Consider the following 23,529-nt stretch of genomic DNA (forward strand, 5'->3'; position numbering starts at 1 on the left):
GAGACACACAGCAATAGTGAAGAGGGAGATAAGCCAAGAAATCAGAACTGGGGCTTGTCCAAGAAGTCGATCAGCCAGTTTCAATGGCTAGAGTACAAGGTCAATCCTGCAATTTTCTGGGGCATGCGAGGCAACTATTCATTTAATCATGTATTCATTGAGCACCAGGCATTGTAATAGGCCCTGGGGATAAAATGGTGAGCAAGATGGATACAGACTCTATCTTCACACAGCTTGTAGAGCAAAAATATTTTCTGAGCACCTACTGTGACTGAGGCGCTGTGCTGGACACTAAGCACGCAGCCTTTATCTGGATGGATTACAGCAGTTTAGCAGCTTCATGTAAATCAAGAAAAAACCACAGAGTTCAAGTAGCTGCCCTTTTCAGAGGCTTCAGTTCATCCACTGTAGATAAGACAATATCTAGGAATGCCAGATAAAATACAGGACTAATTAAATTAGAATTTCAGATAAACAATGAATAATTATTTATTATAAGTTTTTTGCAGGTTTCAGATAAACAGCAAAATTTTTTACTGTGTTGTATGCAATATTTGGGATAATTTATACTAAACAATTATTCATTGTTTATTTGAAATTCAAATTTAACTGGGTTGTATTTTATTTTTACTTGCTAAATCTGGCAGCCTTAACATTATACTTTTCAACTAATATGTTCTGGATTTCTTTTCACAAAAGATCTACATTCTCTTCAAAGGTAAGTACAAGTCTTACATTTACAACCCTCAACTATTTTTTTTTTTTTTTTGTATTTTTCTGAAGCTGGAAACGGGGAGAGACAGTCAGACAGACTCCCGCATGCGCCGACCGGGATCCACCCGGCACGCCCACCAGGGGCGATGCTCTGCCCACCAGGGGGCGATGCTCTGCCCCTCCGGGGCGTCGCCATATTGCGACCAGAGCCACTCTAGCGCCTGGGGCAGAGGCCAAGGAGCCATCCCCAGTGCCCGGGCCATCTTTGCTCCAATGGAGCCTTGGCTGCGGGAGGGGAAGAGAGAGACAGGAAGGAGGGGGGGGGGTGGAGAAGCAAATGGGCGCTTCTCCTATGCGCCCTGGCCAGGAATCGAACCCGGGTCCCCCGCACGCCAGGCCAACGCTCTACTGCTGAGCCAACCGGCCAGGGCCAACCCTCAACTATTTTTATTAGTTTGCTATGTCTCTTAAGTACCCCCTTTTCAGCTTTATTATTAATGGACAATAAAAGACATATTTTAAGTATGTGGATTATACATACATACAGTATACATACCTGTGAAAACACCACCATAATCAGGATATTAAATATGATATATCCATCATCCCCAAAAGTTTTCCAGTGCTCCTTTGTAATCCTTTGCCCCAATTACTACCTAAGCAACCACTAATGTTTTCTGTCACTATGGGTTAATTTAAATTTTCTACAGTTTATAGAAATAGAATCAAACAGTATTACTCTTTTGAGTCTAGATTCTTTCACTCAGCATAATTGTTTCAATATGTATGCCTTGTATTCTTTTTCTTGCTTTATTGCACTGACTGGGGCTTCTAGTACCATGTTCAACAGGACTGGAGAAAGTGGACATAATTTAACTGGGAATCTTTTTAAAAATATATTTTATTTTTTTAGAGAGAGAGAGAGAGAGAGAGAGAAAACATCAATTTGTTGTTCCACTTATTTAGACATTCATTGGTTGAATCTTGTATGGGTTCTGACTGGGGATTGAACCTGTGACCTTGGTGTATCAGGATGAAACTCTCATTGAGCTACCCAGCCACGTGGTCTTAGGTTTCATTTCTTTAACCCTGCTAGTAAGTGTCATTTCAGGGCTCGTGGCAGATTACCAACCGCAAAGGAATGTCTGTCGTCACAAGCTAAGAAGTCCTGGATGATTGAAAATTGCTAGAAGTTAAACATACTCAAACTTCCATAAAATACCATCCTTTGGGCCCTGGCCGGTTGGCTCAGTGGTAGAGCGTCAGCCTGGCGTGCGGGAGTCCGGGGTTCGATTTCCAGCCAGGGCACACAGGAGAGGCGCCCATCTGCTTCTCCACCCCTCCCCTTCTCCTTCCTCTCTGTCTCTCTCTTCCCCTCCCACAGCCAAGGCTCCATTGGAGCAAACTTGGCGCTGAGGATGGCTCTATGGCCTCTGCCTCAGGCGCTAGAATGGCTCTTGTTGCAACAGAGCAACGCTCCAGATGGGCAGAGCATCGCCCCCTGGTGGGCATGCCGGGTGGGTCCCCGGCGCATGCGGGAGTCTGTCTGAGTGCCTCTCCATTTCCAGCTTCAGAAAAATACACACACACACACACAAAAAAAATACCATCCTTTGTCCAGCAGCCAATCGGATAATGCCCCACATCCCTTCCTACTACCCCTCCCCTAACCCTTAAAAAAGCATGGTCCTGGCTGTGCCTGGCACGACTCTCCCTTGGGAGCCAGCCTGGCAGGTTTCTTTTCAATAAAGGCTGTTACACTGGTCTTTTTGGACTACAATGGATTCTAACACGTGGTAGTCTTATATTTTTGTTTGCTAAATATTTATTTGTTTCATTTCCAACCCTAGGGGAAAGCATTTAATCTCTCACAATTAAGTATAATGTTAGTTGTTTTTTTTTTTGTTTGGTTGGTTTTTGCAGATGTCCTTTATCAGGTTGAGGATGTTCCCTTCTACTCCTGGTTTGCTGAGAATTTTAATCATGAGTGATATTGAATTTTATTGAATGCTCTTTCTTCATCTTTTGACATAACCAAGTGGTTTTTCTCTTTAAATTTATAAATATGGTGAATTACATCGACGATTTTCTAATGTTGAACCACCTAGCATTTCTATGATAAGGCTACTTGGTCATGGTATTTTATCCTTTTTATGTTTTGTTAGATTTGGTTTGCTGATATTTTGTCAAGGATATTATTTCTCTTTTCGTGAGTGATGCTGATGTGTAATTTCCTCTTCCTCTAGTGTCTTTGTCTGATTTTAGTATTGACTGCTTTGCATTTCAGAACAGGGTTTTAGAATTAATATGTTGATATGATACTGATATAATAAGGGAGTTGGGTATAATTGCATTATATGTAGGTATAATATGTATTAGTTACGTATAACTATTATATTTAACTTTCTTAAGCTACCTGAGTACATAGTTTTTCTTCTCTTTTTTGCTCAATTCTTCTCATTCTACCCCTTTGGTCATTGTTTTCTGATGCAGTAGCTTTTTCTTTGTCAGTCTGCTATAACTTCCTGTTCGTCTTTTGTGCTCTCCTTTCCTTCATTTTAAGCTTTTCTAGCTGTGCTAGTCTTCTGCCTTTTAGTCTTAGGATTAATTAGTTCATTCATTCAAATGGAGTTTGATTTCCTAGTATGTGTAAGATACTGTGCTACAGTACTGTGGTATAGCAGAGAACATGACAGGCAAGATTGCAGTCAGAGCTGGAAGCATTACTGGTCTCCAAGTCCCTGAACATCATCAGTTTTCCTCTGACCAGGGAAACTGCTCTGGGTATGCAGGGGAACTTATAGGGAAATTCATCCTGGACTTGCTCATTCCTTATTAGGCTTTGCCTTCTCTGGGCAGGTTAAGAGTCTTGTCTACCAATGATTCTAGGCCAATTCATTCACTGAATGTGAAATTTTCTAAAGCTATACAAATTTACATAAATCACAATTTCCCCCTACATAATTTTTTTCATTTTAAAATATATATTCAGCCTGACCAGGTGATGGCGCAGTGGATAGAGCATTGGACTGGGATGCCGAGGACCCAGATTCAAGACCCCAAGATTGCCAGCTTAAGTGCAGGCTCATCTGGTTTGAGCAAAAGCTCACCAGCTTGGACCCAAGGTCACTGGCTTGAGCAAGGGGTTACTCGGTCTGCTGAAGGCCCATGGTCAAGGCACATATGAAAAAGCAATCAATGAACAACTAAGGTGTCGCAATGAAAAACTGATGATTGATGCTTTCATCACTCTCCGTTCCTGTCTGTCTGTCCCTATCTATCCCTCTCTCTGACTCTCTCTCTCTGTAAAAAATAATAATAAGTATATATACATATATATACACTACTGTCTATTTACTACAAATTGAATATATATATAGATATATAGATATATAGATATATATATAGATATATATGAAAGGTCTGAAGAGCCAGGATTCTAAGGTCATGGGGCCTTTAAGCATTTCTCCTTCTTCTCCTATGCTTCTCTCTTTGCCCCTTGGCCTTCCTTATCTGGGATGAATAATCCAGGCTGGACTAACTCTCACCTTTCCCTTTCCCTCAATAGAGCCACCCTTCTGTTGGCTCAGTTTTATCCAGCTAGATTTGCAGGGAGCTGGGACATAGACATGTTGATCATTCTTCAAGTGTGTTAAGGATTTGATCTGTCCAGAAATAAGATTTAAAAATTTTTCATTGTAACTTTCTAAAGTCTGTCACTGTATGCATTGGTTGTGGCTGACAATGAGCTTTACTGTATAATTGATTTGATGAACTCAATACTAAATGCTTCAAGGGGGTAGAAATGTTGATATAAAGACAAAATAGAAATCAGTCAATTAAAACTTCTCAAAATTCTTCAAAAATTTTTGAAAATCAACTCACCTGATATGAACAGCTATAAGATTTATTAAAAGAAAGGAAAAAAAAGGGCCTGACCAGGCATTGGCGCAGTGGATAGAGCAGCGGACTGGGATGTGGAGAACTCAGGTTCAAGACCCAGAGGTCGCCAGCTTGAGCGCGGGTTCATCTGGTTTAAGCAAGGGGCCACTCAGTCTGCTGTATCTCCCTGGTCAAGGCACATATGAGAAAGCAATCAATGAGCAACTAAGGTGCCGCAACAAAGAGTTGATGCTTCTCATCTCTCTCCCTTCCTGTCTGTCCCTATCTGTCCCTCTCTCTGTCTCTGTCACACAAAAAAAGAAAAAAGAAAAAAAAGGAAACTCAGCAAATCAGTAAATTTAGTAAAGTGAGTGAATTGATCATTTAGCAAAATTGGCTAAAGATTTGTAAAGATGCTAACTTGTGGAAAAAACAGAGATTAACTTAAAATATATTCAAAATTAACTAAGAAATTTTCCTGTAAAATCTAAAATTTTGGTTTTATTGATTAGGATAAAGTCATAAGAAAACAAGCCACATTAGGATACTTGCCTATTTATTATTAATTTTAAAGAATTAACTTTTTTTGCCTATCCAGGCGGTAGTGCAGTGGATAGAGCATCAGACTGGGATGCAGAGGACCCAGGTTCGAGACCCCAAGGTCGCCAGCTTGAGCACAGGCTCATCTGGTTTGAGCAAAGCTTATCAGCTTGAGCCCAAGGTCGCTGGCTCAAGCAAGGGGTTACTCGGTCTGCTGTAGCCCCCCGGTCAATGCACATATGAGAAATCAATCAATTGAACAACTAAGGAACCACAATGAAGAATTCATGTTTCTCATCTCTCTCCCTTCCTGTCTGTCCTTATCTGTCCCTCTCTCTGTCTCTCCTACAAGAAAAAAAATTAACTGTTTTTTTTTTTTAAAGATGCTCATCTTTTTTTTTTTAATTTTATTTATTCATTTTAGAGAGGAGAGAGAGAGAGAGAGAGAGAGAGAGAGAGAGAGAGAGAGAGAGAGATGGGGGGAGGAGCTGGAAGCATCAACTCCCATATGTGCCTTGACCAGGCAAACCCAGGGTTTCGAACCGGCGACCTCAGCATTTCCAGGTCGACGCTTTATCCACTATGCCACCACAGGTCAGGCTTAACCGTTTTTTTAGGTTTTATTTATTCATTTTTAGAGAAGAGAGTTAGAGAAAGAGAGAGAGAAGGGACGAGGAGCAGGAAGCATCAACTCCTATATGTGCCTTGACCAGGTAAGCTCAGGGTTTTGAACTGGCAACCTCAGCATTCCAGGTAGACTTTATCTGCTGTGCCACCACAGGTCAGGCAGGATACTTGCCTATTAAAAAAAAAAAGAATTTTAGAAATCCTTTCCTATTTTCAAATCTAGAGAGAAGTGGTAACAATAGTGCAATACTCATAATACCCTTCACCAAGATTCACCAATGATTAGTTTTGTCACATTTGCTTTCTCTATAAATAGCTAGCTAGCTATAAGTAATATTATTTGTTTTTGGACAATCTGAGAGTTAATTGCAGACATCATGACTATACAGAATATATCTCTAAAGATATTGTTTTACATAACCATGCTAAAATAATCAAATTTAGGAAATTTAACATTAATGCAATTATATTCTCTAATGTATATAGTTCATATTAAAATGTTGCCAGTTTTCCTAATAAGTAAATTATTATTCTTTATAATAATTTTTTTTTCAATCTAGGATCCAGTCCAGGTTCGCATGTTGCATTTCTTTGTTCTGCCTCTTTTGTCTCCTTTAATCTGAAAAAGTTTGTCTGCTTTTCTTAGTCTTTCATGATATTTACATTTTTGAAGATTGAAGGCAGTTGTTGCACAGATTGTCCTTCAGATTGGTTTTGTCTCATTGCTACCCTGTGATTAGATTCAGGTGACATGCCTTGTCAGTACACAACATCAGGAGGCACATAGTTGTATCTTTTTGTCTTCTTGGTGGTCTTTTGACTTTAATTACTTGGCTAAGGTAATGTTCACCAGATTTCTCCAAAAGTATCCTTTTTTTCCCATTTGTAAGTAATCTGTGGAAAGATAGTTTGACACTACATATGTAAATATCCTGTTTCAGATTTCACTGATGGCTTTAGCATCTACTGATGATTTTTGCCTGAATCAATTATTACTGTGGTGGCTATAAAATAATGGTTATCTAACTCGATAATTTCTCTTTCATTAGCTGACATTCTATTGTTAAAGAAAAAAGATTTTCCTTTCCCTATTTCTTCCTTTCTTTTTCTATTTATTCATTTATTTGCATACTTATTTATAGATGAATATGTTACCATGGAAATTCAGACTCATTTTGTGTTCAAAAATTCTCTTCTGAAAAGCAAAGGGGTGTAGAGTATAAGGGCTGTACTTAATGCTTGAGAAGAATGTAGGTAGATATGTATACATATCATTATTTAACTCATTTTGATGCTCAAATTGTTTTTGACTTGGCCAGTAGGAGACATACATACTTGAGATTTCAAAATGTGAATATTTTCTAAAATGCTAAGAGTAATTTTAGTGAATATAATAAAGAGCATATTCATGACTATAATTGATACTTGTTGATATAGTCAAGAAAACTATTTCTTAAAATCAAGTTTTTGGCAAGTAGGAAAATGTAATGAGCTTTTTAAATTTTGTTATTTGAATAACTGATTCTTGAATGAAATTGGCATTCTGACAGTGGTTCTTTAGGACCTACTACTGTTTATATACAAATAGAATCCTGGTGATCATGAAAACAAATTGGTTGATCAAGATGAAATAAACTTTTTCAGGTTTTTTGACTTTTAAAATATTAATTCATCAAGCAGTTGCTAAGTGAAGTTATTTCATTTATTGGATCCTGATGCTAGATATTTTTGCCTATTTGACAATTATTTCTCATTTGGATTCCAGGTGCACAAAATTGGATTCATCATAATCCTTGGTTCCTGACATACTCTTATCATTTTCCATGCATAGCCAATTTTTACTTGGTTATTTAATTATTTTGAATAACATAATTAGTTATGGTTCCATAACTAGTTATTATTATTTTTTTTTTCCATTTTTCTGAAGCTGGAAACAGGGAGAGACAGTCAGACAGACTCCCGCATGCGCCCGACCGGGATCCACCCGGCACGCCCACCAGGGGCAACGCTCTGCCCACCAGGGGGCGATGCTCTGCCCATCCTGGGCGTCGCCATGTTGTGACCAGAGCCACTCTAGCGCCTGAGGCAGAGGCCACAGAGCCAACCCCAGCGCCCGGGCCATCTTTGCTCCAATGGAGCCTTGGCTGCGGGAGGGGAGGAGAGAGACAGAGAGGAAAGCGCGGCGGAGGGGTGGAGAAGCAAATGGGCGCTTCTCCTGTGTGCCCTGGCCGGGAATCGAACCCAGGTCCTCCGCACGCTAGGCCGACGCTCTACCGCTGAGCCAACCGGCCAGGGCCATAACTAGTTATTTTATAAACTGTGCACCTACAGACCCACCATTCAAAACAAATGCTGGGCCAGACAATAACCCTATGACCTCCAATTCCACTTCTAGGTATGTATCCAAGAGAAATCCTTGCTTATACACAAAAGGAGACATGTAAAAGAATATTAATAGCAGCACTGTTTACAATAGCAAAAACCTGGAAACAATCCCAATGCCTATCATTGAAAGGCAGCATGTATAAACTGGTGTATTCATGTCACCTGCAAAAAGATGGGACCTCAATTTTTTTTTTTTTTTTTGTATTTTTCTGAAGTTGGAAATGGGGAGGCAGTCAGACAGACTCCTGCATGCGCCTGACCGGTATCCACCTGGCATGCCCACCAGGGGGCGATGCTCTGCCCATCTGGGGCATCGCTCTGCTGCAATCAGAGCCATTCTAGCGCCTGAGGCAGAGGCCACAGAGCCATCCTCAGCGCCCGGGCCAACTTTGCTCCAATGGAGCCTTGGCTGTGGGAGGGGAAGAGAGAGACAGAGAGGAGGGAGAGGGGGAGGGGTGCAGAAGCAGATGGGCGCCTCTCCTGTGTGCCCTGGCCGAGAATCGAACCCAGGACTCCCGCACTCCAGGCCGACGCTTTACCACTGGGCAAACTGGCCAGGGCAGGGACTTCAATTCTTGAAGGAAAGAATTCAATCAAGAAACCAAGTGCAGCAAGTAAAGGAAGAATTTATTGGCCATGCAGGGAAGTCAGAGAAAAGGAGACCTTGGAGACAGGTTCAGAGGGTTTGCCTGAAACGAGCTACCACTGCCCTTTGCTCCTTGGATGCAAGACTTGTGGGTTCCCTTAGAGCTTAGGAGAAACAGAGAGGCAAGGAAAACACACCTGGGGGAAGAAGAGGAAGAGGGGGAGGGATAAGGCCCTGGCGTGATCCTGGAAGGGAGAACTCTCTGGGCTTCTGTCTCAAGGGCTTTTAAGGGTAGGATTCTTAGAGGAGGTACCAGGAGAGGATCTCAATAGAATATTCATCATCTTTTAGGTGTGTCCTTTCAGGGTTATAGTCTCCACTGATGGCTTGGCGTTTGGGTAAGGGGTCATTAGTCAATGCAGTTAGTCCTGAGGTCAGCTGTGGCATCACTTGTCTGGCTGTGCTGCTTTTCTGGGCCTGGATCTGAAACAAAACTGAGGCCTAGATGTTATCTCTAGAGATGAATGCTTAAGGGCCGTTCTCTAGCACCTTTGTTCACTCCCCTGCTGAAGTGGTCTAACAAACATGATTAGCAACCTGCCAGAGGAGGAAAGTTCAGGGGATGGTCTACAATCAGGCATCCCTAAACTACGGTCCGCAGGCTGCATGTGGCCACCTGAAACCATTTATACAGCTCCCGCCGCACTTCCGGAAAGGGGCACCTCTTTCACTGGTGGTCAGTGAGAGGAGCACTGTATGTGGCGGCCCCCCAACGATCTGAGGGACAGTGAACTGGCCCCCTGTGTAAAAAGTTTGGGGACCCCTGGATATTACCAGTGATATAAAATCAGGGTGTCTAAACCACATGGCTAGGCTAGCAGTATGCTAGTGGAGGAAAGGTTACACTGGGGGCCAGATCCTTGTTTCCCTAGTTTTGCCATTGCTGGCACTTGGGGCTTTCTGCTCTGGTGATCTTCTGTGCCTGGCCTATAGTCCTTGCTCTGCTCAGGTCTGTTTAATTGCCTACCACATTCACACAATGGACTATCATATAGCAGCCAAAATCAATGAGCTACGCACTCTTCCTCCCAGGAACATGACTGTGCCTTTCTGTTTCCCTCTTCCTCTATTCTTCCCATAGGCATGTATCCCCTAAACTCTAAGGGTTCTCACCAGACTTGCAACCAGCCAAGCAGTGGGCAGTAGCAGGGAGTGGCTACCCCCCTGAGCCTGTCTCCAGGCCTCCTTTCCTCTGACTTCTCAGTAAGCCCAAGCAGCGCCACGTAGGCTCTCCTATCGCTTCTGTGCCAGACCCTTCCTTGTTTCACTGTCCCCAACTTTCTTTCTTTCTTTTTTTTTTTTTTAAATACTTTATTGATTTTACAGAGACAGGAGAGAAAGGGGAGAATGGAATGGGAAGTAACAACTCATAGTTGTTTCAGGCTAGTTGTTCATTGCTTGCTTGCGGTATGTGCCTTGATCAGGGAAGCCTGGGGTTTCGAACCGGCAACCTTGGCATTCCAGGCTGAAGGTTTATCCACTGCGCCACCACAGGCCAGGCTCTTTCTTTCTTTTAAAGATTTCATTTATTACCTGACCTGGCGGTGGCGCAGTAGATGGAACATTTAACTGGGATGCTGAGGACCCAGGTTCGAAGCCCTGAGGTCCCCAGCTTGCGTGCAGGGTCACAGGATTGAGCGTGTGATAATAGACATGACCCCATCCATGGTCACTGGCTTAAGCCCAAAGGTCACTGGCTTGGAGCTCAAGGTTGCTGGCTTGAGTCTAAGGTTGCTGGCTTGAGCAAGGGGGTCACTCACTTTGCTGGAGCCCCCCCCGGTCAGGGCATATATGAGAAAGCAATCAATGAACAACTAAGGTGCCGCAATGAAGAACTGATGCTTCTCATCTCTCTCCCTTACAGCCTCTCTGTCCCTCTCTCTCACTAAAAAATAAATAAAAATAAAAAATAAAAAAAATTATTTATTGATTTTAGAGAGAGAAGAGAGAGAAAAAGGTGGGGGTAGGAGTGGGAAACGTTAACTCATAGTTGCTTCTCATATGTACCTTGGCCAGGCAAGCCCAGGATTTCGAACCAGAGACCTTAGCGTTCCAGGTCAATGCTTTATACACTGCGCCACCACAGGTCAGGCTGTCCCCAGCTTTATTATACTTACTCTAAAAAAAAAAAAAAAATCAGTAAACTATATATAGTGACTCACAACAATATGAACAAATTTTATCAATGTTGTATGAAGGAAAAAAAGTAGGCAGGCCCTAAAGAATAAATATAGCTTAATAACCTTTGTATAAAGTTGAAACACATACCATAAATTTTAAAAACAATACTTTTTAGGGATATAGATAGATGCAAAGAAACTATTTAAAAAGGGAAGCAGTGGAATCATAAACAAAAGATTCAGAATATGGCTACCTGGGGCGAAGGAAGGCAGAGGGATGGGCGAGGGGTGCGTTGCACACATGGCTAGTGTAGGTTGTCATGTTTATTAACTGAGTGCTTTAAAGAAAATACACGTTAGGCCGTGGCTGGTTGCTCAGTTGGTTAAGAGCATTGTCCAGAAACAAGGTTGTGGGTTTGATCCCTGGGCAAGGCACACATGGGAAGCAACCAAACAATGCACAACTGAGTGGAACACACACATGCTTCCCTTCCCCTTCCCCTCTCGCTCCCTTCCTCTCTCTGTTTCTTTAAGAAATCAATAAAGGTTAAGACCTGGCCAGATAGCTCTGGAGCATTGTTCCGGAGCGTAGAGGTTGCCGGTTCAATTCTCCTGTCAGGGCACATACAGGAGCAGCTCGATATTTTGTTGTTCCAGTAGAGCCCAAGCTCTATGTTGATCAGGCGTCCCTGATTCAACTTTCCCATGCAGTTGGACACTCCTGCTTATCAGCAGGGCTGGCAGCTTCTTTGAGACTACTCTTGAGGTGGCTATGAGGATTCTACTTATCAGCGCCAAGACCAACTGCCACTGGAGGAAAGACACGACCGACACACAAGTTAGTTGCAAGAATCACACAGGCAGTTTATTACTCACAAATCCTTTTGGCATGCCTGGGTACAGCTTAAAGAGGCCCCGTCGGCATGCCTCTCTCGGATGTCTTTGGTCAGAGCAGTGTGGAGACAGTCCACATTCATGTTGGAGTCTGGGCGACTACTGCAGCAGGGGGCCCCTTACCTTCAGTACCTTTTCTAGCCTACACCTTCTAACGGGTGTCAATCTATAGGATTGTCATATCAAACCACCTTTTTGGGAGTTCCTTGTAGGGAGCCCCTTTTTTGTTAATCTACTGAAATGTTACATTAAGAAGTCACTTTTAAGATGTTTCTAGGGAAGCCTCCTATGTCAACCCACAGAGTTATAACCTCAAGCCACTTCTTATCTATATGTAACTTCACACACACACTAAGCCCTGCGCGAAAGGCAGTCTGTTTATCATATCTGCACACACTATATTAATTCTTATCCAGATGGCATAACTTTATTTAATTTCCTTAATTGCTTTTAATATTATATCCTAATTATTTTTATATATCTTCCATATTTTTCTACATTTCTATATATTTACTATAACATTATATTACTGCAACATTCTGTCTCTTTCTCCCTGCTTCTTGAAAAAAGAAAAGAAAGAAAGAAAAGAAAGGGAAGAAAGAAAGAAAGAGAAGGAAAGAAGAAAAGAAAGAAAGAAAGAGAGAGAGAGAGAGAGAGAGAGAGAGGAAGGAAGGAAGGAAATGTAAACCCAGACTACAATTTTAGATCTGGAATTCCCAAATAAAGTTGACTTTCATATAAATATATGTGAAGATCATTTGGGATTATATTGCACGATAAAAAAATTGTTCAAGTTTATACATTTGTAGCAACAGAAACCAGTGAAATCTAGAGGTAGATTAAGGTCGGTTGAGGTCCTGGGTGCAGAAGAAAATATTGGGCCCTTTAAAAAAAAGGGAGAGACAAAGCCCTGGCCAGTTGGCTCAGTGGTAGAGCGTCAGCCTGGCGTGCGGGAGTCCTGGGTTCGATTCCCGGCCAGGGCACACAAGAGAAGCACCCATCTGCTTCTCCACCCCTCCCCCTCTCCTTCCTCTCTGTCTCTCTCTTCCCCTCCTGCAGCCAAGGCTCCATTGGAGCAAAGTTGGCCCGGGTGCTGAGGATGGCTCCATGGCCTCTGCCTCAGGTGCTAGAATGGCTCTGGTTGCAACAGAGCGACACCCCAGATGGGCAGAGCATTGCCCCCTGGTGGGCATGCCGGGTGGATCCCGGTCGGGCACATGCGGGAGTCTGACTGCCTCCCTGTTTCCAGCTTCAGAAAAATAAAAAAAAAAAAAAAAAAAAAAAAAAAAGGAGGGACAAGGGAAATAAAATACATGTTAACCATATTTTTTAATAAATAAAAAATATTATGTACTATATTAATGTTAAAATTGCACATATGAAACCAAACAGTGTCATTAGAAAAAAGTAAAGTTGCAGTTTTGCAGGGCCCTTCAGAAGTCGGGGCCCAGGGCGCGCACCTGGTATGCCTGCAGTTAAATCCGCCTCTGGTGAAATCTCAATGACTAAACAGCTCTTTTTTTTTTTTTAAGATTTTATTTTTATTCATTTCAGAGAGGAGAGAGAGAGAGAGAGAGAGAGAGAGAGAGAGAGAGAGAGAGAAGGGGTAGGAGGAACAGGAAGCGAAGCATTAACTCCCATATGTGCCTTGACCAGGTAAGTCCAGGGTTTCGAACCAGCGACCTCAGTGTTTGAGGTCAACACTATCCACTGCACCACCACAGGTCAGGCGGCCCCCCCTTTTTAAAAGCATAACTCTTTATTAGGACAATTATGAAAAAGTTTTAACAGTATTTTTTACATAAATGAAAGTTGGAAATAATAATTTGCATTAAGTATCTTTTATTTCACTTTTACTTATAAAAATAGTTATCTCAAGTTTGAAAATTTCTGAAAGTCATAAAATGTTTTTAATGGTGTAACTATTTTTCCATGGAGTTAACCTGAATCCCTCCCTTACAAAGTAGTGCTATGCTGCTCTCTCCACTTGCATCTTCTAACTCATCTGCTCTGACCCTAGTCCAGGAAACCGTCCCCCAAGGCCTTTCCCTTCTCTTTCTTTGTGACTTCGAAGGAACCTGTGCTCTTCGTTAAAATGCTTGAGATTCCCAAACACCACCGTGAAGTGTTAAATCCGTCCTCAGACTAGCGCCGGTGGGAGTGTCAGACTGGTGCACGCTTACAGCGCGCCGCCAAAGGCCGCAGTCCAGCGGAAGCCGCGGCCTCGGATTGGATAGAACTGGGTATGCTCGGAGCAGCCGGGCCTTTTCGCCGTGCTTTCTGGGAATTGTAGTTTTTGGGAGCCGGAAGTGGGGGTGGCAGGGATAGAAACCGCAGCTGAGGCAGCATTCACGCTCGCCGGCGTCATTGGGTGTAGTGCATCACCCTGAACCCACCCACCGTGGGTCTCTCCTCTGTTCCTTGGGAGGGAGGGGGCCCCGGTGGCCTGAGGGGCCAAGCGGCAGGGACTCCTCTCTTCAGGGAGGAGGCGATGTCGCAGCCCGGGATGGGGCCAGAGCGCGCGGGAGTGGAGCTTGGCGACTGCGAGGAGCGCCCGTCGGAGGAGAGCAGGTGAGCTGTGAAGGGGCCTGGGAGTCGGGGGCCGATGGGTGAATTGAAGCACGGGGAGGCTTGGAAGGGCTCGGAGAGCGTGGGGAGACGTGCCGGGTACAGCAGACATGAGGATGATTGCTGTGGGCGACTTGTTTGGGAAGTAATTCTGAGAGGAGGGACGGGCAGGGCGTGGATAGGTCAGAGGAGGGAACCGGCTTAGTGAGGGTGAGGGTAAGGGTGCGGAGAGGATAGGATAGGATCTGGTGAGGCCAGGGGGAGTAGAAGTGGGTGCTGGAGAAGAGATGGGTATTGAAAGGCACTGTAGTAGATTTTATAGGCCAAAGTCTATAGATAGGAGTAGGGCATAAGGTTAGTACCCTGAATGAAACTTGCTGTGACAGCAAGCGAGTCGGGCCAGTTTTACGAAGGTTGACGTAAAAATTACTGGAAGCAAAGGTTAGGCATTATGAATGGCCGAGAAAGAAGCTTAGGCAGCGATAAGTGTGAGGAGGAAGCCAACAAGAAGGGCCTGTGGACGAAAGTGGGCAGTGGTGTCGGGTGGGGGTTTACTAATGAGACTAGAAATTGTGTGCGTGCCCTTCGTCAATGCTGGATCTCGCTGTCATTTCCTTTAAATTTTCAATTTTCAATCCCTTCTCTCCTTCCTCAGAGTGCAACCAAACAATTTCACATTTATTTATTTATTTATTTATTTATTTATTTATTTATTTATTTTGACAGAGACAGAGAGAGTCAGAGAGAGGGACAGACAGGAAGGGAGAGAGATGTGCATCATATATGCCTTGACGGGGGTGGGGGGGGGGGAGGTTACAGCAGACCGAGTAACCCTTTGCTCAAGTCAGCGACTTTGGGCTCAAGCCGGCGACCATGGGGTTATGTGTATGATCCCACGATCAATCCAGCGACCCTGCGTTCAAGCTGGTGAGCCTGTGCTCAAGCCAGCGACCTTGGAGTTTTGAACCTGGGTCCTCCGCATCCCAGTCTGACGCTCTCCACTACGCCACCGCCTGGTCAGGCGCACATTTATTGAATATTTATATGGAACTATTTTCATCGAGTTCATACTTTCTGGAAATTAGAGGGTTTAAAGTTTTAAAAACTACACTAAATCGTGACTTAAATAGAGGTGCTTCCCATATTTAAGGTTTGCTTCATTAATAACTCTCATCTTAACCTCTGAAGAATCAGCAATGGTGGCTTGTTTGATCTTTTGGTATTGTAGGTTTTTTTTTTTTTAATTGATTGCTTTTAGAAAGACAGAGAGAGGGAAGCATTCATTTGTGGTTCCACATATTTATGAATTCATTGGTTGATTTTTGTATGTGGAGGATCAAACCCTCAAACTTGGTGTTTCAGAAGGATGCTCTAACCCACTGAGCTAACTGGCTAGGGCTTGTTTGACTTTATAAAACATTAGGTACAGTTACCTCTGAGAAAATATCAATAAGGGAAAATTAGTGAGGTGTGCCTGGGTGAAGATCAGGCTGTGTCAGAATTCAATCTTTTATGTGCACAGTTAGCCTGTCCCCTGCTGTACACAACCTGGACTGGTAGGACATTGAGGTCCTGAGGTCCTGAGATCTATGAGTGTGTTCAGTGAAACCGAACATCTTACTTCCTTCCCTTTTCCCTTTGTTTCAGTTTCTGCCTGTGTATACTTGTCTATCTATTCTTCCTCCAGATGTCTGTGAAATGCTTCATGTTAGAGGTCCCAAATAAATTCTAAACAAATCTTAGGGTTATTTTTTTTCATTTTCTTCTACCAGTTTGATGTGGGAGACACTGGGTTGGAAATTCAAGTTCAAATTTTCTTCATATCTAGCTGGACATTTAGCCAGGTCATTTATTCACTTTATCTATAACAAACACTTATTTACCACATATCAGGACTGCTTAAGAGCCTTACAAGTTATTAACTTTTTAAATCTTCATAACAAGTGGATGAGATAGATACTCTAATATCACCATTTAACAGATGTGAAAACTGAGACATAGGATAAATAACTTGCCATGGTCATACAGTGAATGCCTTATCGAACTGTGATTTAAACCCAAGCAATCTGACGCCAGAGTCTGCAGTTTTAATATCAATGCTATGCTGCCTCTCACTTTGCTAAGGTATAGTGAGAAAAAACATATATAAGATAGTGAACTTGCCTGACTGGGCGGTGGCGCAGTGGATAGAGCATCAGACTGGGATGCGGAAGACCCAGGTTCGAGACCCCCGAGGTTGCCAGCTTGAGTGAGGGATCATCTGGTTTGAGCAAAAGCTCACCAGCTTGAGCCCAAGGTTGCTGGCTCCAGCAAGGGGTTACTCGGTCTGCTGAAGGCCCACGGTCAAGACACATATGAGAAAGCAATCAATGAACAACTAAGGTGTTGCAATGCGCAATGAAAAACTAATGATTGATGCTTCTCATCTCTCTGTTCCTGTCTGTCTGTCCCTGTCTATCTCTCTCTCTGACACTCTCTCTGTCCCTGTAAAAAAAAAAAAAAAAAAAGATAGTGAACTTAAAGCATTGTTCGTCTGTTGTTCAGATTAGTAGAATAGCTCCTTTGCAGGTATCTTTTTCTGTCATTCTTTCCATGCTTGGCTATTTATTTTTCAATTACAGTTTACTTCAATATTATTTTATATTAGTTTCAGATGTACAGCATAGTGGTCAGACAATATATAATTTATGAAGTGATCCCCTTAATAATTCTAGTACTCACCAAGCCCCATATATAGTCATTACAATATTATTCACTATATTCCCTATGCTGCACTTAAATCCCCGTGACTATTCTGTAATTACCAATTTATATTTCTTAACCCCTTCACCTTTTTCACCCAGTCCCCCAAGTCCCTTCCCATCTGGCAACTCTCAGCTTGTTCTCTGTATCTATGAGTCTGTTTCTGCTTTGTTTGTTCATCCATGCTTAACTTTTTTTTTTATTCAGTGAAAGGAGGGGAGGCAGAGACAGACTCTGGTATGTGCCCGACTGGGATCCACCCGGCAAGCCCACTAGGGGGCAATGCTCTGCCCATCTGGGCCATTGCTCTATTGCTCAGCAACCAAACTCTTCTTAGCACCTGAGGTGGAGACCATGCAGCCATCCTCAGCACCCAGGGCCAACTCACACTAGTCGAGCCATGGCTGCAGAAGGGGAAGAGAGAGAGAGAGAGAGAGAGAGAGAGAGAAGCAAGAGGAGAGGTAGAGAAGCAGATGGGCACTTCCCCTGTGTGCCCTGACTGGGAATCGAACCTGGGACATCTATACACTGGGTGGATGTTCTACCCCTGAGCCAACCAGCCGGGGCCCATGCTTGACCAAACCAAGGAAGTCTAGTCAAAACTTCATTTCAGCAATGAGATTATTCCCATAAAGTCACTTATATTGTTGTTACAGCTTATTCTCTGTTGGTGGTTGTTTAACTCAGAATGTGTTGTTTAATGAGGTTTCATGGCATTGATGGCCTTCGTAGCTCCAGGTAGACAACTGGCAAACACATGCCTTTGCCTGAGAATTGAGGCATTGTGGCTGGGTTACTGCATACTGAACCTGTCCATAGCCAATAAAACACCTAATTCACAAAAAGTCTTGATGAGGCAGTATTATTTATTTTTTATATATGAAGGATATAACTTTTCAATATATTTTAATCAAAATTTTCATCAAAAGCAGTTGATGTGGTGAAATGTATGTATGCTTTAGAGCCAGATAGACATGCATTTGAAGCCTAGTTCTACTGCTTAGTTTGGCTCATTCTGAGTAGGAAGAACAATGCCTTCCTGATTGGTAAGTTGTGAGGATTCGATAAGATAACCTGCAGAAGTTTCTCATTGAGTGCCTGGTATGTACTAAGTTAAAAAAAGGACTACTTCTGTTCCCTCCCCAGTTTTCTTGAAATAAGGTGGGTGTGTGCTCTTCCATTGCTCTTTCTGAGTTGGGCACATTGAGAACTGGAGTGTTGGCCTAGCTTTTTTTTTTTTTTTTTTTTTTTTTTAAATTTTGTTTATTCATTTTTAGAGAGGAGAGAGAGAGGGAGAGAAACAAAGAGAGAGAAGGTGGGGAGGAGCTGGAAGCATCAACTGCCATATGTGCCTTGACCAGGCAAGCCCAGGGTTTCGAACCGGCGACCTCAGCATTTCCAGGTCGACGCTTTATCCACTGCGCCACCACAGGTCAGGCCTGGCCTAGCTTTTAACTTCATCCTTGGAGAATAATTATGTCATAGGTTCCCCTGTTGTTTTCCACCTAGCTAGTTATCACTCTAGCAAAATGCTGTAGTGCTTAGGGATGGTAGTTCACTTTCCCTAGGGTTTCTTAAATGTCAGTTGTTTTGGGAGATTTTTTGGTGAAAGTACTAAACAGTTAAAGGAATGGTTCTTCTAGCATTTCTCTGTTACCCTAGACTACCTCGGGCTATTCAGTGTACTACTGGATTTTCTTTTTTTTTTTTATTGATGGGGGAAGGGGAAGGAAAAGAGAGAAGGATCAACTCGTTGTTCCACTTAGTTGTATATTCATCGATCGCTTCTCATATGTGCCCTGGCCAGGAATCAAACCCATTACCTTGATGAGCCGAGATGACCTTTTGTCCATTGAGTCACCTGTTCAGGGCCCAGTCTACTTCTGAGTGTGGAATCTAGCTACATGTATAGTTTTCCTGGTGCAGTGATCTAGAATGAGTCAGAATTCAAGTATCAAATACTTTTTAGTGTCTCCAAACTGAGCTCATTCTATTGACCAAAACCTTTTCCTCTTCTGTTCTTCATCTCAGTTAATAGAATTTTCCACTCAATCAACCAAGCCAGAAGCCACAGAGTGAAATTTGGTACTTCCCTCTTCATGTTCCATATCCAGTCATCAGGTCCTCTTAATTGTTCCTGATTTTTCTCTTGAAGCTTTATTTTTTCTCCATTTCTAAATATATTGGCTTATATTAATGAAAAATTTCAATAATGGCCAAATGTAGTACATGTTTAAACAACAATTTGTCCCTTATGTATGTGCTCTTTTTTCTGGTTTGTTGGCTTCATTCTCAGGCAGACTTTTCTACAGGGTAGCCCTCAGAAAATTCAAATTAAAAAAAAAAATACAGTGTTGATAAGTATAGCAAAAGCAAATATTCTGAGCTGACCTTTTTTAGCATGATTTATGTCCCTATTCCAGGATATGGAATATGCTGCTAAGTCAGGCCTAAGTTATATGCTCAACCCTGGGTTCTGGGTAGGGCCATACTTTCTTAGAACTTCATGGGCCAGAGTAAATGGCTGAGGTGTGATTTCCTTGTGGAAAATTGGGGCTCTGTTACCAAAAGAAAGGGGCATGAATTCTGGGCAGATAGAAACAAAATACTCACTGAAGACCCTGTTATCTGTCATTGTGGATTATCTCAGTAGTCTCTTAACTAATCTTACCATCTGAACTCAGTTTCCCAAGTCCAGATAGCCTCCTCACTGCTACCAGCTCAAATTTTCAAAAGCCAAATTATTAATGTATTTTGCTTAGAAATCTTCAGTGGTTTCTCACTTAAAAAATATAAAATAGTCATTCTCCTTTCCTAGTATTTAATCTTTACTTTAGTTCCTATGAAGTTGCTAGTTACAAAACCATTCATTCACTCTCTCACATCTCCTTCCTCACAATTCTCATTCTTGCTCCTTTACGTTCCCTGCAATACCTCCTCCTTTACCTGGAGAGCTCTTAATCATCCTTAAATAATGTTCCTTTGGAAGGCATCCCTTACCTGTCCTTTTTCATCTTTCTTTTTTTTAATTTTTATATTTATTTATTTATTTATTTATTTATATTGTTCTGAAGCTGGAAACGGGGAGGTAGTCAGACAGACTCCCGCATGAGCCCGGCCGGGATCCACCCAGCACGCCCACCAGGGGGCGATACTCTGCCCTTCCGGGGCATCGCTCTGTTTCTACCAGAGCCACTCTAGCACCTGGGGCAGAGGCCATGGAGCCATCCCCAGCGCCCGGGCCATCTTTTGCTCCAATGGAGCCTCAGCTGTGGGAGGGGAAGAGAGAGACAGAGAGGAAGGAGAGGAGGAGGGGTGGAGAAGCAGATGGGCGCCTCTCCTGTGTGCCCTGGCCGGGAATCGAACCCGGGACTTCTGCACGCATTTTATGTCAATGCCCATTTTCTCCATTGCATTCTGAATATACTGAGAGATGGGATTCTTCCTTTTTAACCACCATAAGCCTAGCATAGCACCTGATATATAATTGGTGTTTAGTTACTATTTGTTCAAAGAATGAAAATGATAACGATTTGGTCATGCCTTGTAGTTGGGCAGGTGCCAGTGGTACCGTTGCCATTAAAGGCGCTTCTTTTTTCTCTTCTCGCTGTTCATTGACCACACTAAGAATTGACAGTTTATATAGTGTGGGCAGAAAAGCAGTATGATTATATGAGTTTTGAGCAATCCATGCTGCTAATCCAGTTACTAATACAAAAGACCCCACAGAAACATACTGTTGATGCTGTTGTCAGAACCCAGGAAAGGGGAAGTGTATCAGCTGACAGCAGGGTCCCTAAGCTGGAGTTTTTCTCAGTAGTTACCCTCACCACAGCTGTTCCTGGGTTTTTGTTTGTTTGTGGCAGAGACTGAGAGAGTCAGAGAGAAGGACAGATAGGGACAGACAGGAAGGGAGAGAGATGAGAAACATCAATTCTTCATTGTGGTTTCTTAGTTGTTTATTGATTGCTTTCTCATATGTGCCTTGACTGGGGGGCTACAGCAGACCGAGTAACCCCTTGCTCGAGCCAGCGACCTTGGGGTTCAAGCTGGTGAGCCCTGCTCAAACCAGATAATCCCACGCTCAAGCTGGTGACCTTGGTGTCTCGAACCAGGGTCCTCAGCATCCCAGTCTGACACTCTATCCACTGTGCCACCGCCTGGTCAGGCAGCTGTTTCTGTTTTTTATAGCTGCTTTATCACCTCTTCCACTAAATGAAATTTTTTTCTGTTTTTTTTGGGAGGGAGGATTCGCTTTTTTTTTTTTTTTTTAGCATATGTGCGTGCACACACGTGAAAGAGACAGGAGGGAAAGAGATGAGAAGCATCAACTCATAATTACATTGCTTTAGTTGTTTATTGACTGCTTTTTATATGTACCTGGACCAAGGGAGGGGGGCTCAAGTCAAGGCAATGACCCCTTGCTCAAGCCAGCGACCTCGGGGTTTCTAACCTCCGTGTCTCAGGTCGATGCTGTATCCACTGTGCCACCACCAGTCAGGCTGTAATCTTTATTAAGTTTCACCAACCTACCTGGGTGGTTATACAATAGCTTTGTCCAACATGATAGTCCCTTTCCACATATGGTTATTTAAGTTTAAGTTAATTAAAATTCAATTTAAACTCAGTTCTTTGGTCACACTACCCAGATTTCAAATGCTTAATAGCCACAGTGACTCCTGGCTGCCATATGGACAACACAGGTATAGAGCATTTCCAGCATCACAGTAAATTCCATTGAATAATGCTGTTACAGATGTAAATCTGAATTTTTCAAGAAAGTACAGCATGCTTGCATGTTTTTAGTTCTTTTAGATTGAGCTTGCTTGAAGTTTAACCCACACTTTGTAAGATTATTAAAGGAGGTCATAAATTGTAGTGGCTTAACAGGGACTTGGCAAACTATCTCTCAAAGTTTGTGGAGGCATGGCTTCTGTTAATGAAACTCATAATGACCCTGCTGGGTTATAGGATTGAAGAAATAATTGAATTTTTACTAGAAAATAGCAGAATCCCATAATTTCTAAACGGTTCTAAGACAGTCTCCCTCTGAGCTCTCTCATTTGGATACTTTGGAGAAGAAAGCGTTAAGAATATTAATGAGCCTGACCTGTGGTGGCGCAGTGGATCAAGCATCGACCTGGAATGCTGAGGTCGCTGGTTCAAAACCCTGGGCTTGCCCAGTCAAGGCACATATGGGAGTTGATGCTTCCTGCTCCTCCCCCCTTCTTTCTCTCTCTGTCTCTCTTCTCTAAAATGAATAAATAAAAATAAATTAAAAAAGAATCATAATGATAGCATAATTATTCCTCTTCAACAACATATATTATTTTATTTTTGCCTCCTCAAGACCCCTTGAGAATTTAAAATTTTCTGAGTGTTTCTTTTTTTTCTCCTTTTGTTTTTTGCTCACTGTCTTGCTTTCTGGTCAGAGAATATATCTATATTACTGTTACTTTTGAGGATTGACATTTTTGTGTGTGTGTGCCTTAGTATAAGGCCAATTTTTGTGAATGTTCTATGAGTGTTTTTAAAAAGTATTCCCACGGCCCTGGCCAGTTGGCTCAGTGGTAGAGCGTTGGCCTAGCGTGCAGGAGTCCCCGGTTCGATTCCCGGCCAGGGCACACAGGAGAAGCGCCCATCTGCTTCTCCACCCCTACCCCTCTCCTTCCTCTCTCTTTCTCTTCCCCTCCCACAGCGGAGGCTCCATTGGAACAAAGTTGGCCTGGGGCGCTGAGGATGGCTCCATGGCCTCCACCTCAGGCGCTAGAATGGCTCTGGTTGCAACAGAGCAACGCCCCAGAGGGGCAGAGCATCGCCCCCTGGTGGGCATGCCAGGTGGATCCTGGTCAGGCACATGCGGGAGTCTGTCTGACTGCCTCCTGGTTTCCAACTTCAGAAAAATACAAAAAAAAAAAAAAAAAGGCAAATGTATGTTCTTCTTGTTTCTATAAATTGGTTATCAAACAAACATGATTTTAAGTTAATAAAACTGGAACTGGAGCTAATTTTTTAAAAAAGTATTCTCACAATGTAGCTTGTAGCTTTCTAGATGTAATAGAACAACCTTATTAATGATATATTATTCAGCTCTTCTTATCTCTTTTTTACTTTTGGTTTCCATGATCTGAATATTAATCTCCCATTACCATTGTTTTCTTTTTTTTCCTTTCTAAAAATATTTTATTTATTGCTTTTTGAGAGACTGGAAGGGAGAGAGAGAGATACAGGAACATCCATCCGTTCCTGTATATGTCCTGACCAGGGACCGAACCACAACTCCCGCACATCCGGACGACTCTCTAACCAGCTGAGCTATCTGGCCAGGGCCCATTGTTTCCTTATTTCATTTTCTTGTGTTTTTTTTTTTTTTCATGCAGTTTTTATTTTGTGTGCATTTTTGTTTTATAT

At 42.7% G+C, this 23,529-nt stretch overlaps 1 protein-coding gene across 8 annotated transcripts in view; it reads left to right on the forward strand.

Annotated features, from left to right (window-relative positions):
• Nucleotides 1-14,128: 14,128 nt before the first annotated feature.
• Nucleotides 14,129-23,529, forward strand: part of RUBCN (rubicon autophagy regulator) — a 63,815-nt gene continuing 54,414 nt past the window's right edge. For all 8 annotated transcript variants that reach the window (XM_066240671.1, XM_066240674.1, XM_066240673.1 and 5 more), the window contains exon 1: nucleotides 14,129-14,379. In XM_066240671.1, coding sequence (XP_066096768.1) covers nucleotides 14,300-14,379 — 80 coding nt within the window. In that variant the 5' untranslated portion in view covers nucleotides 14,129-14,299. The remainder of the gene's footprint in view (nucleotides 14,380-23,529) is intronic.

The sequence above is a fragment of the Saccopteryx bilineata genome, chromosome 8 (assembly GCF_036850765.1).
Source record: "Saccopteryx bilineata isolate mSacBil1 chromosome 8, mSacBil1_pri_phased_curated, whole genome shotgun sequence".
Taxonomy (NCBI): Eukaryota; Metazoa; Chordata; class Mammalia; order Chiroptera; family Emballonuridae; genus Saccopteryx; species Saccopteryx bilineata.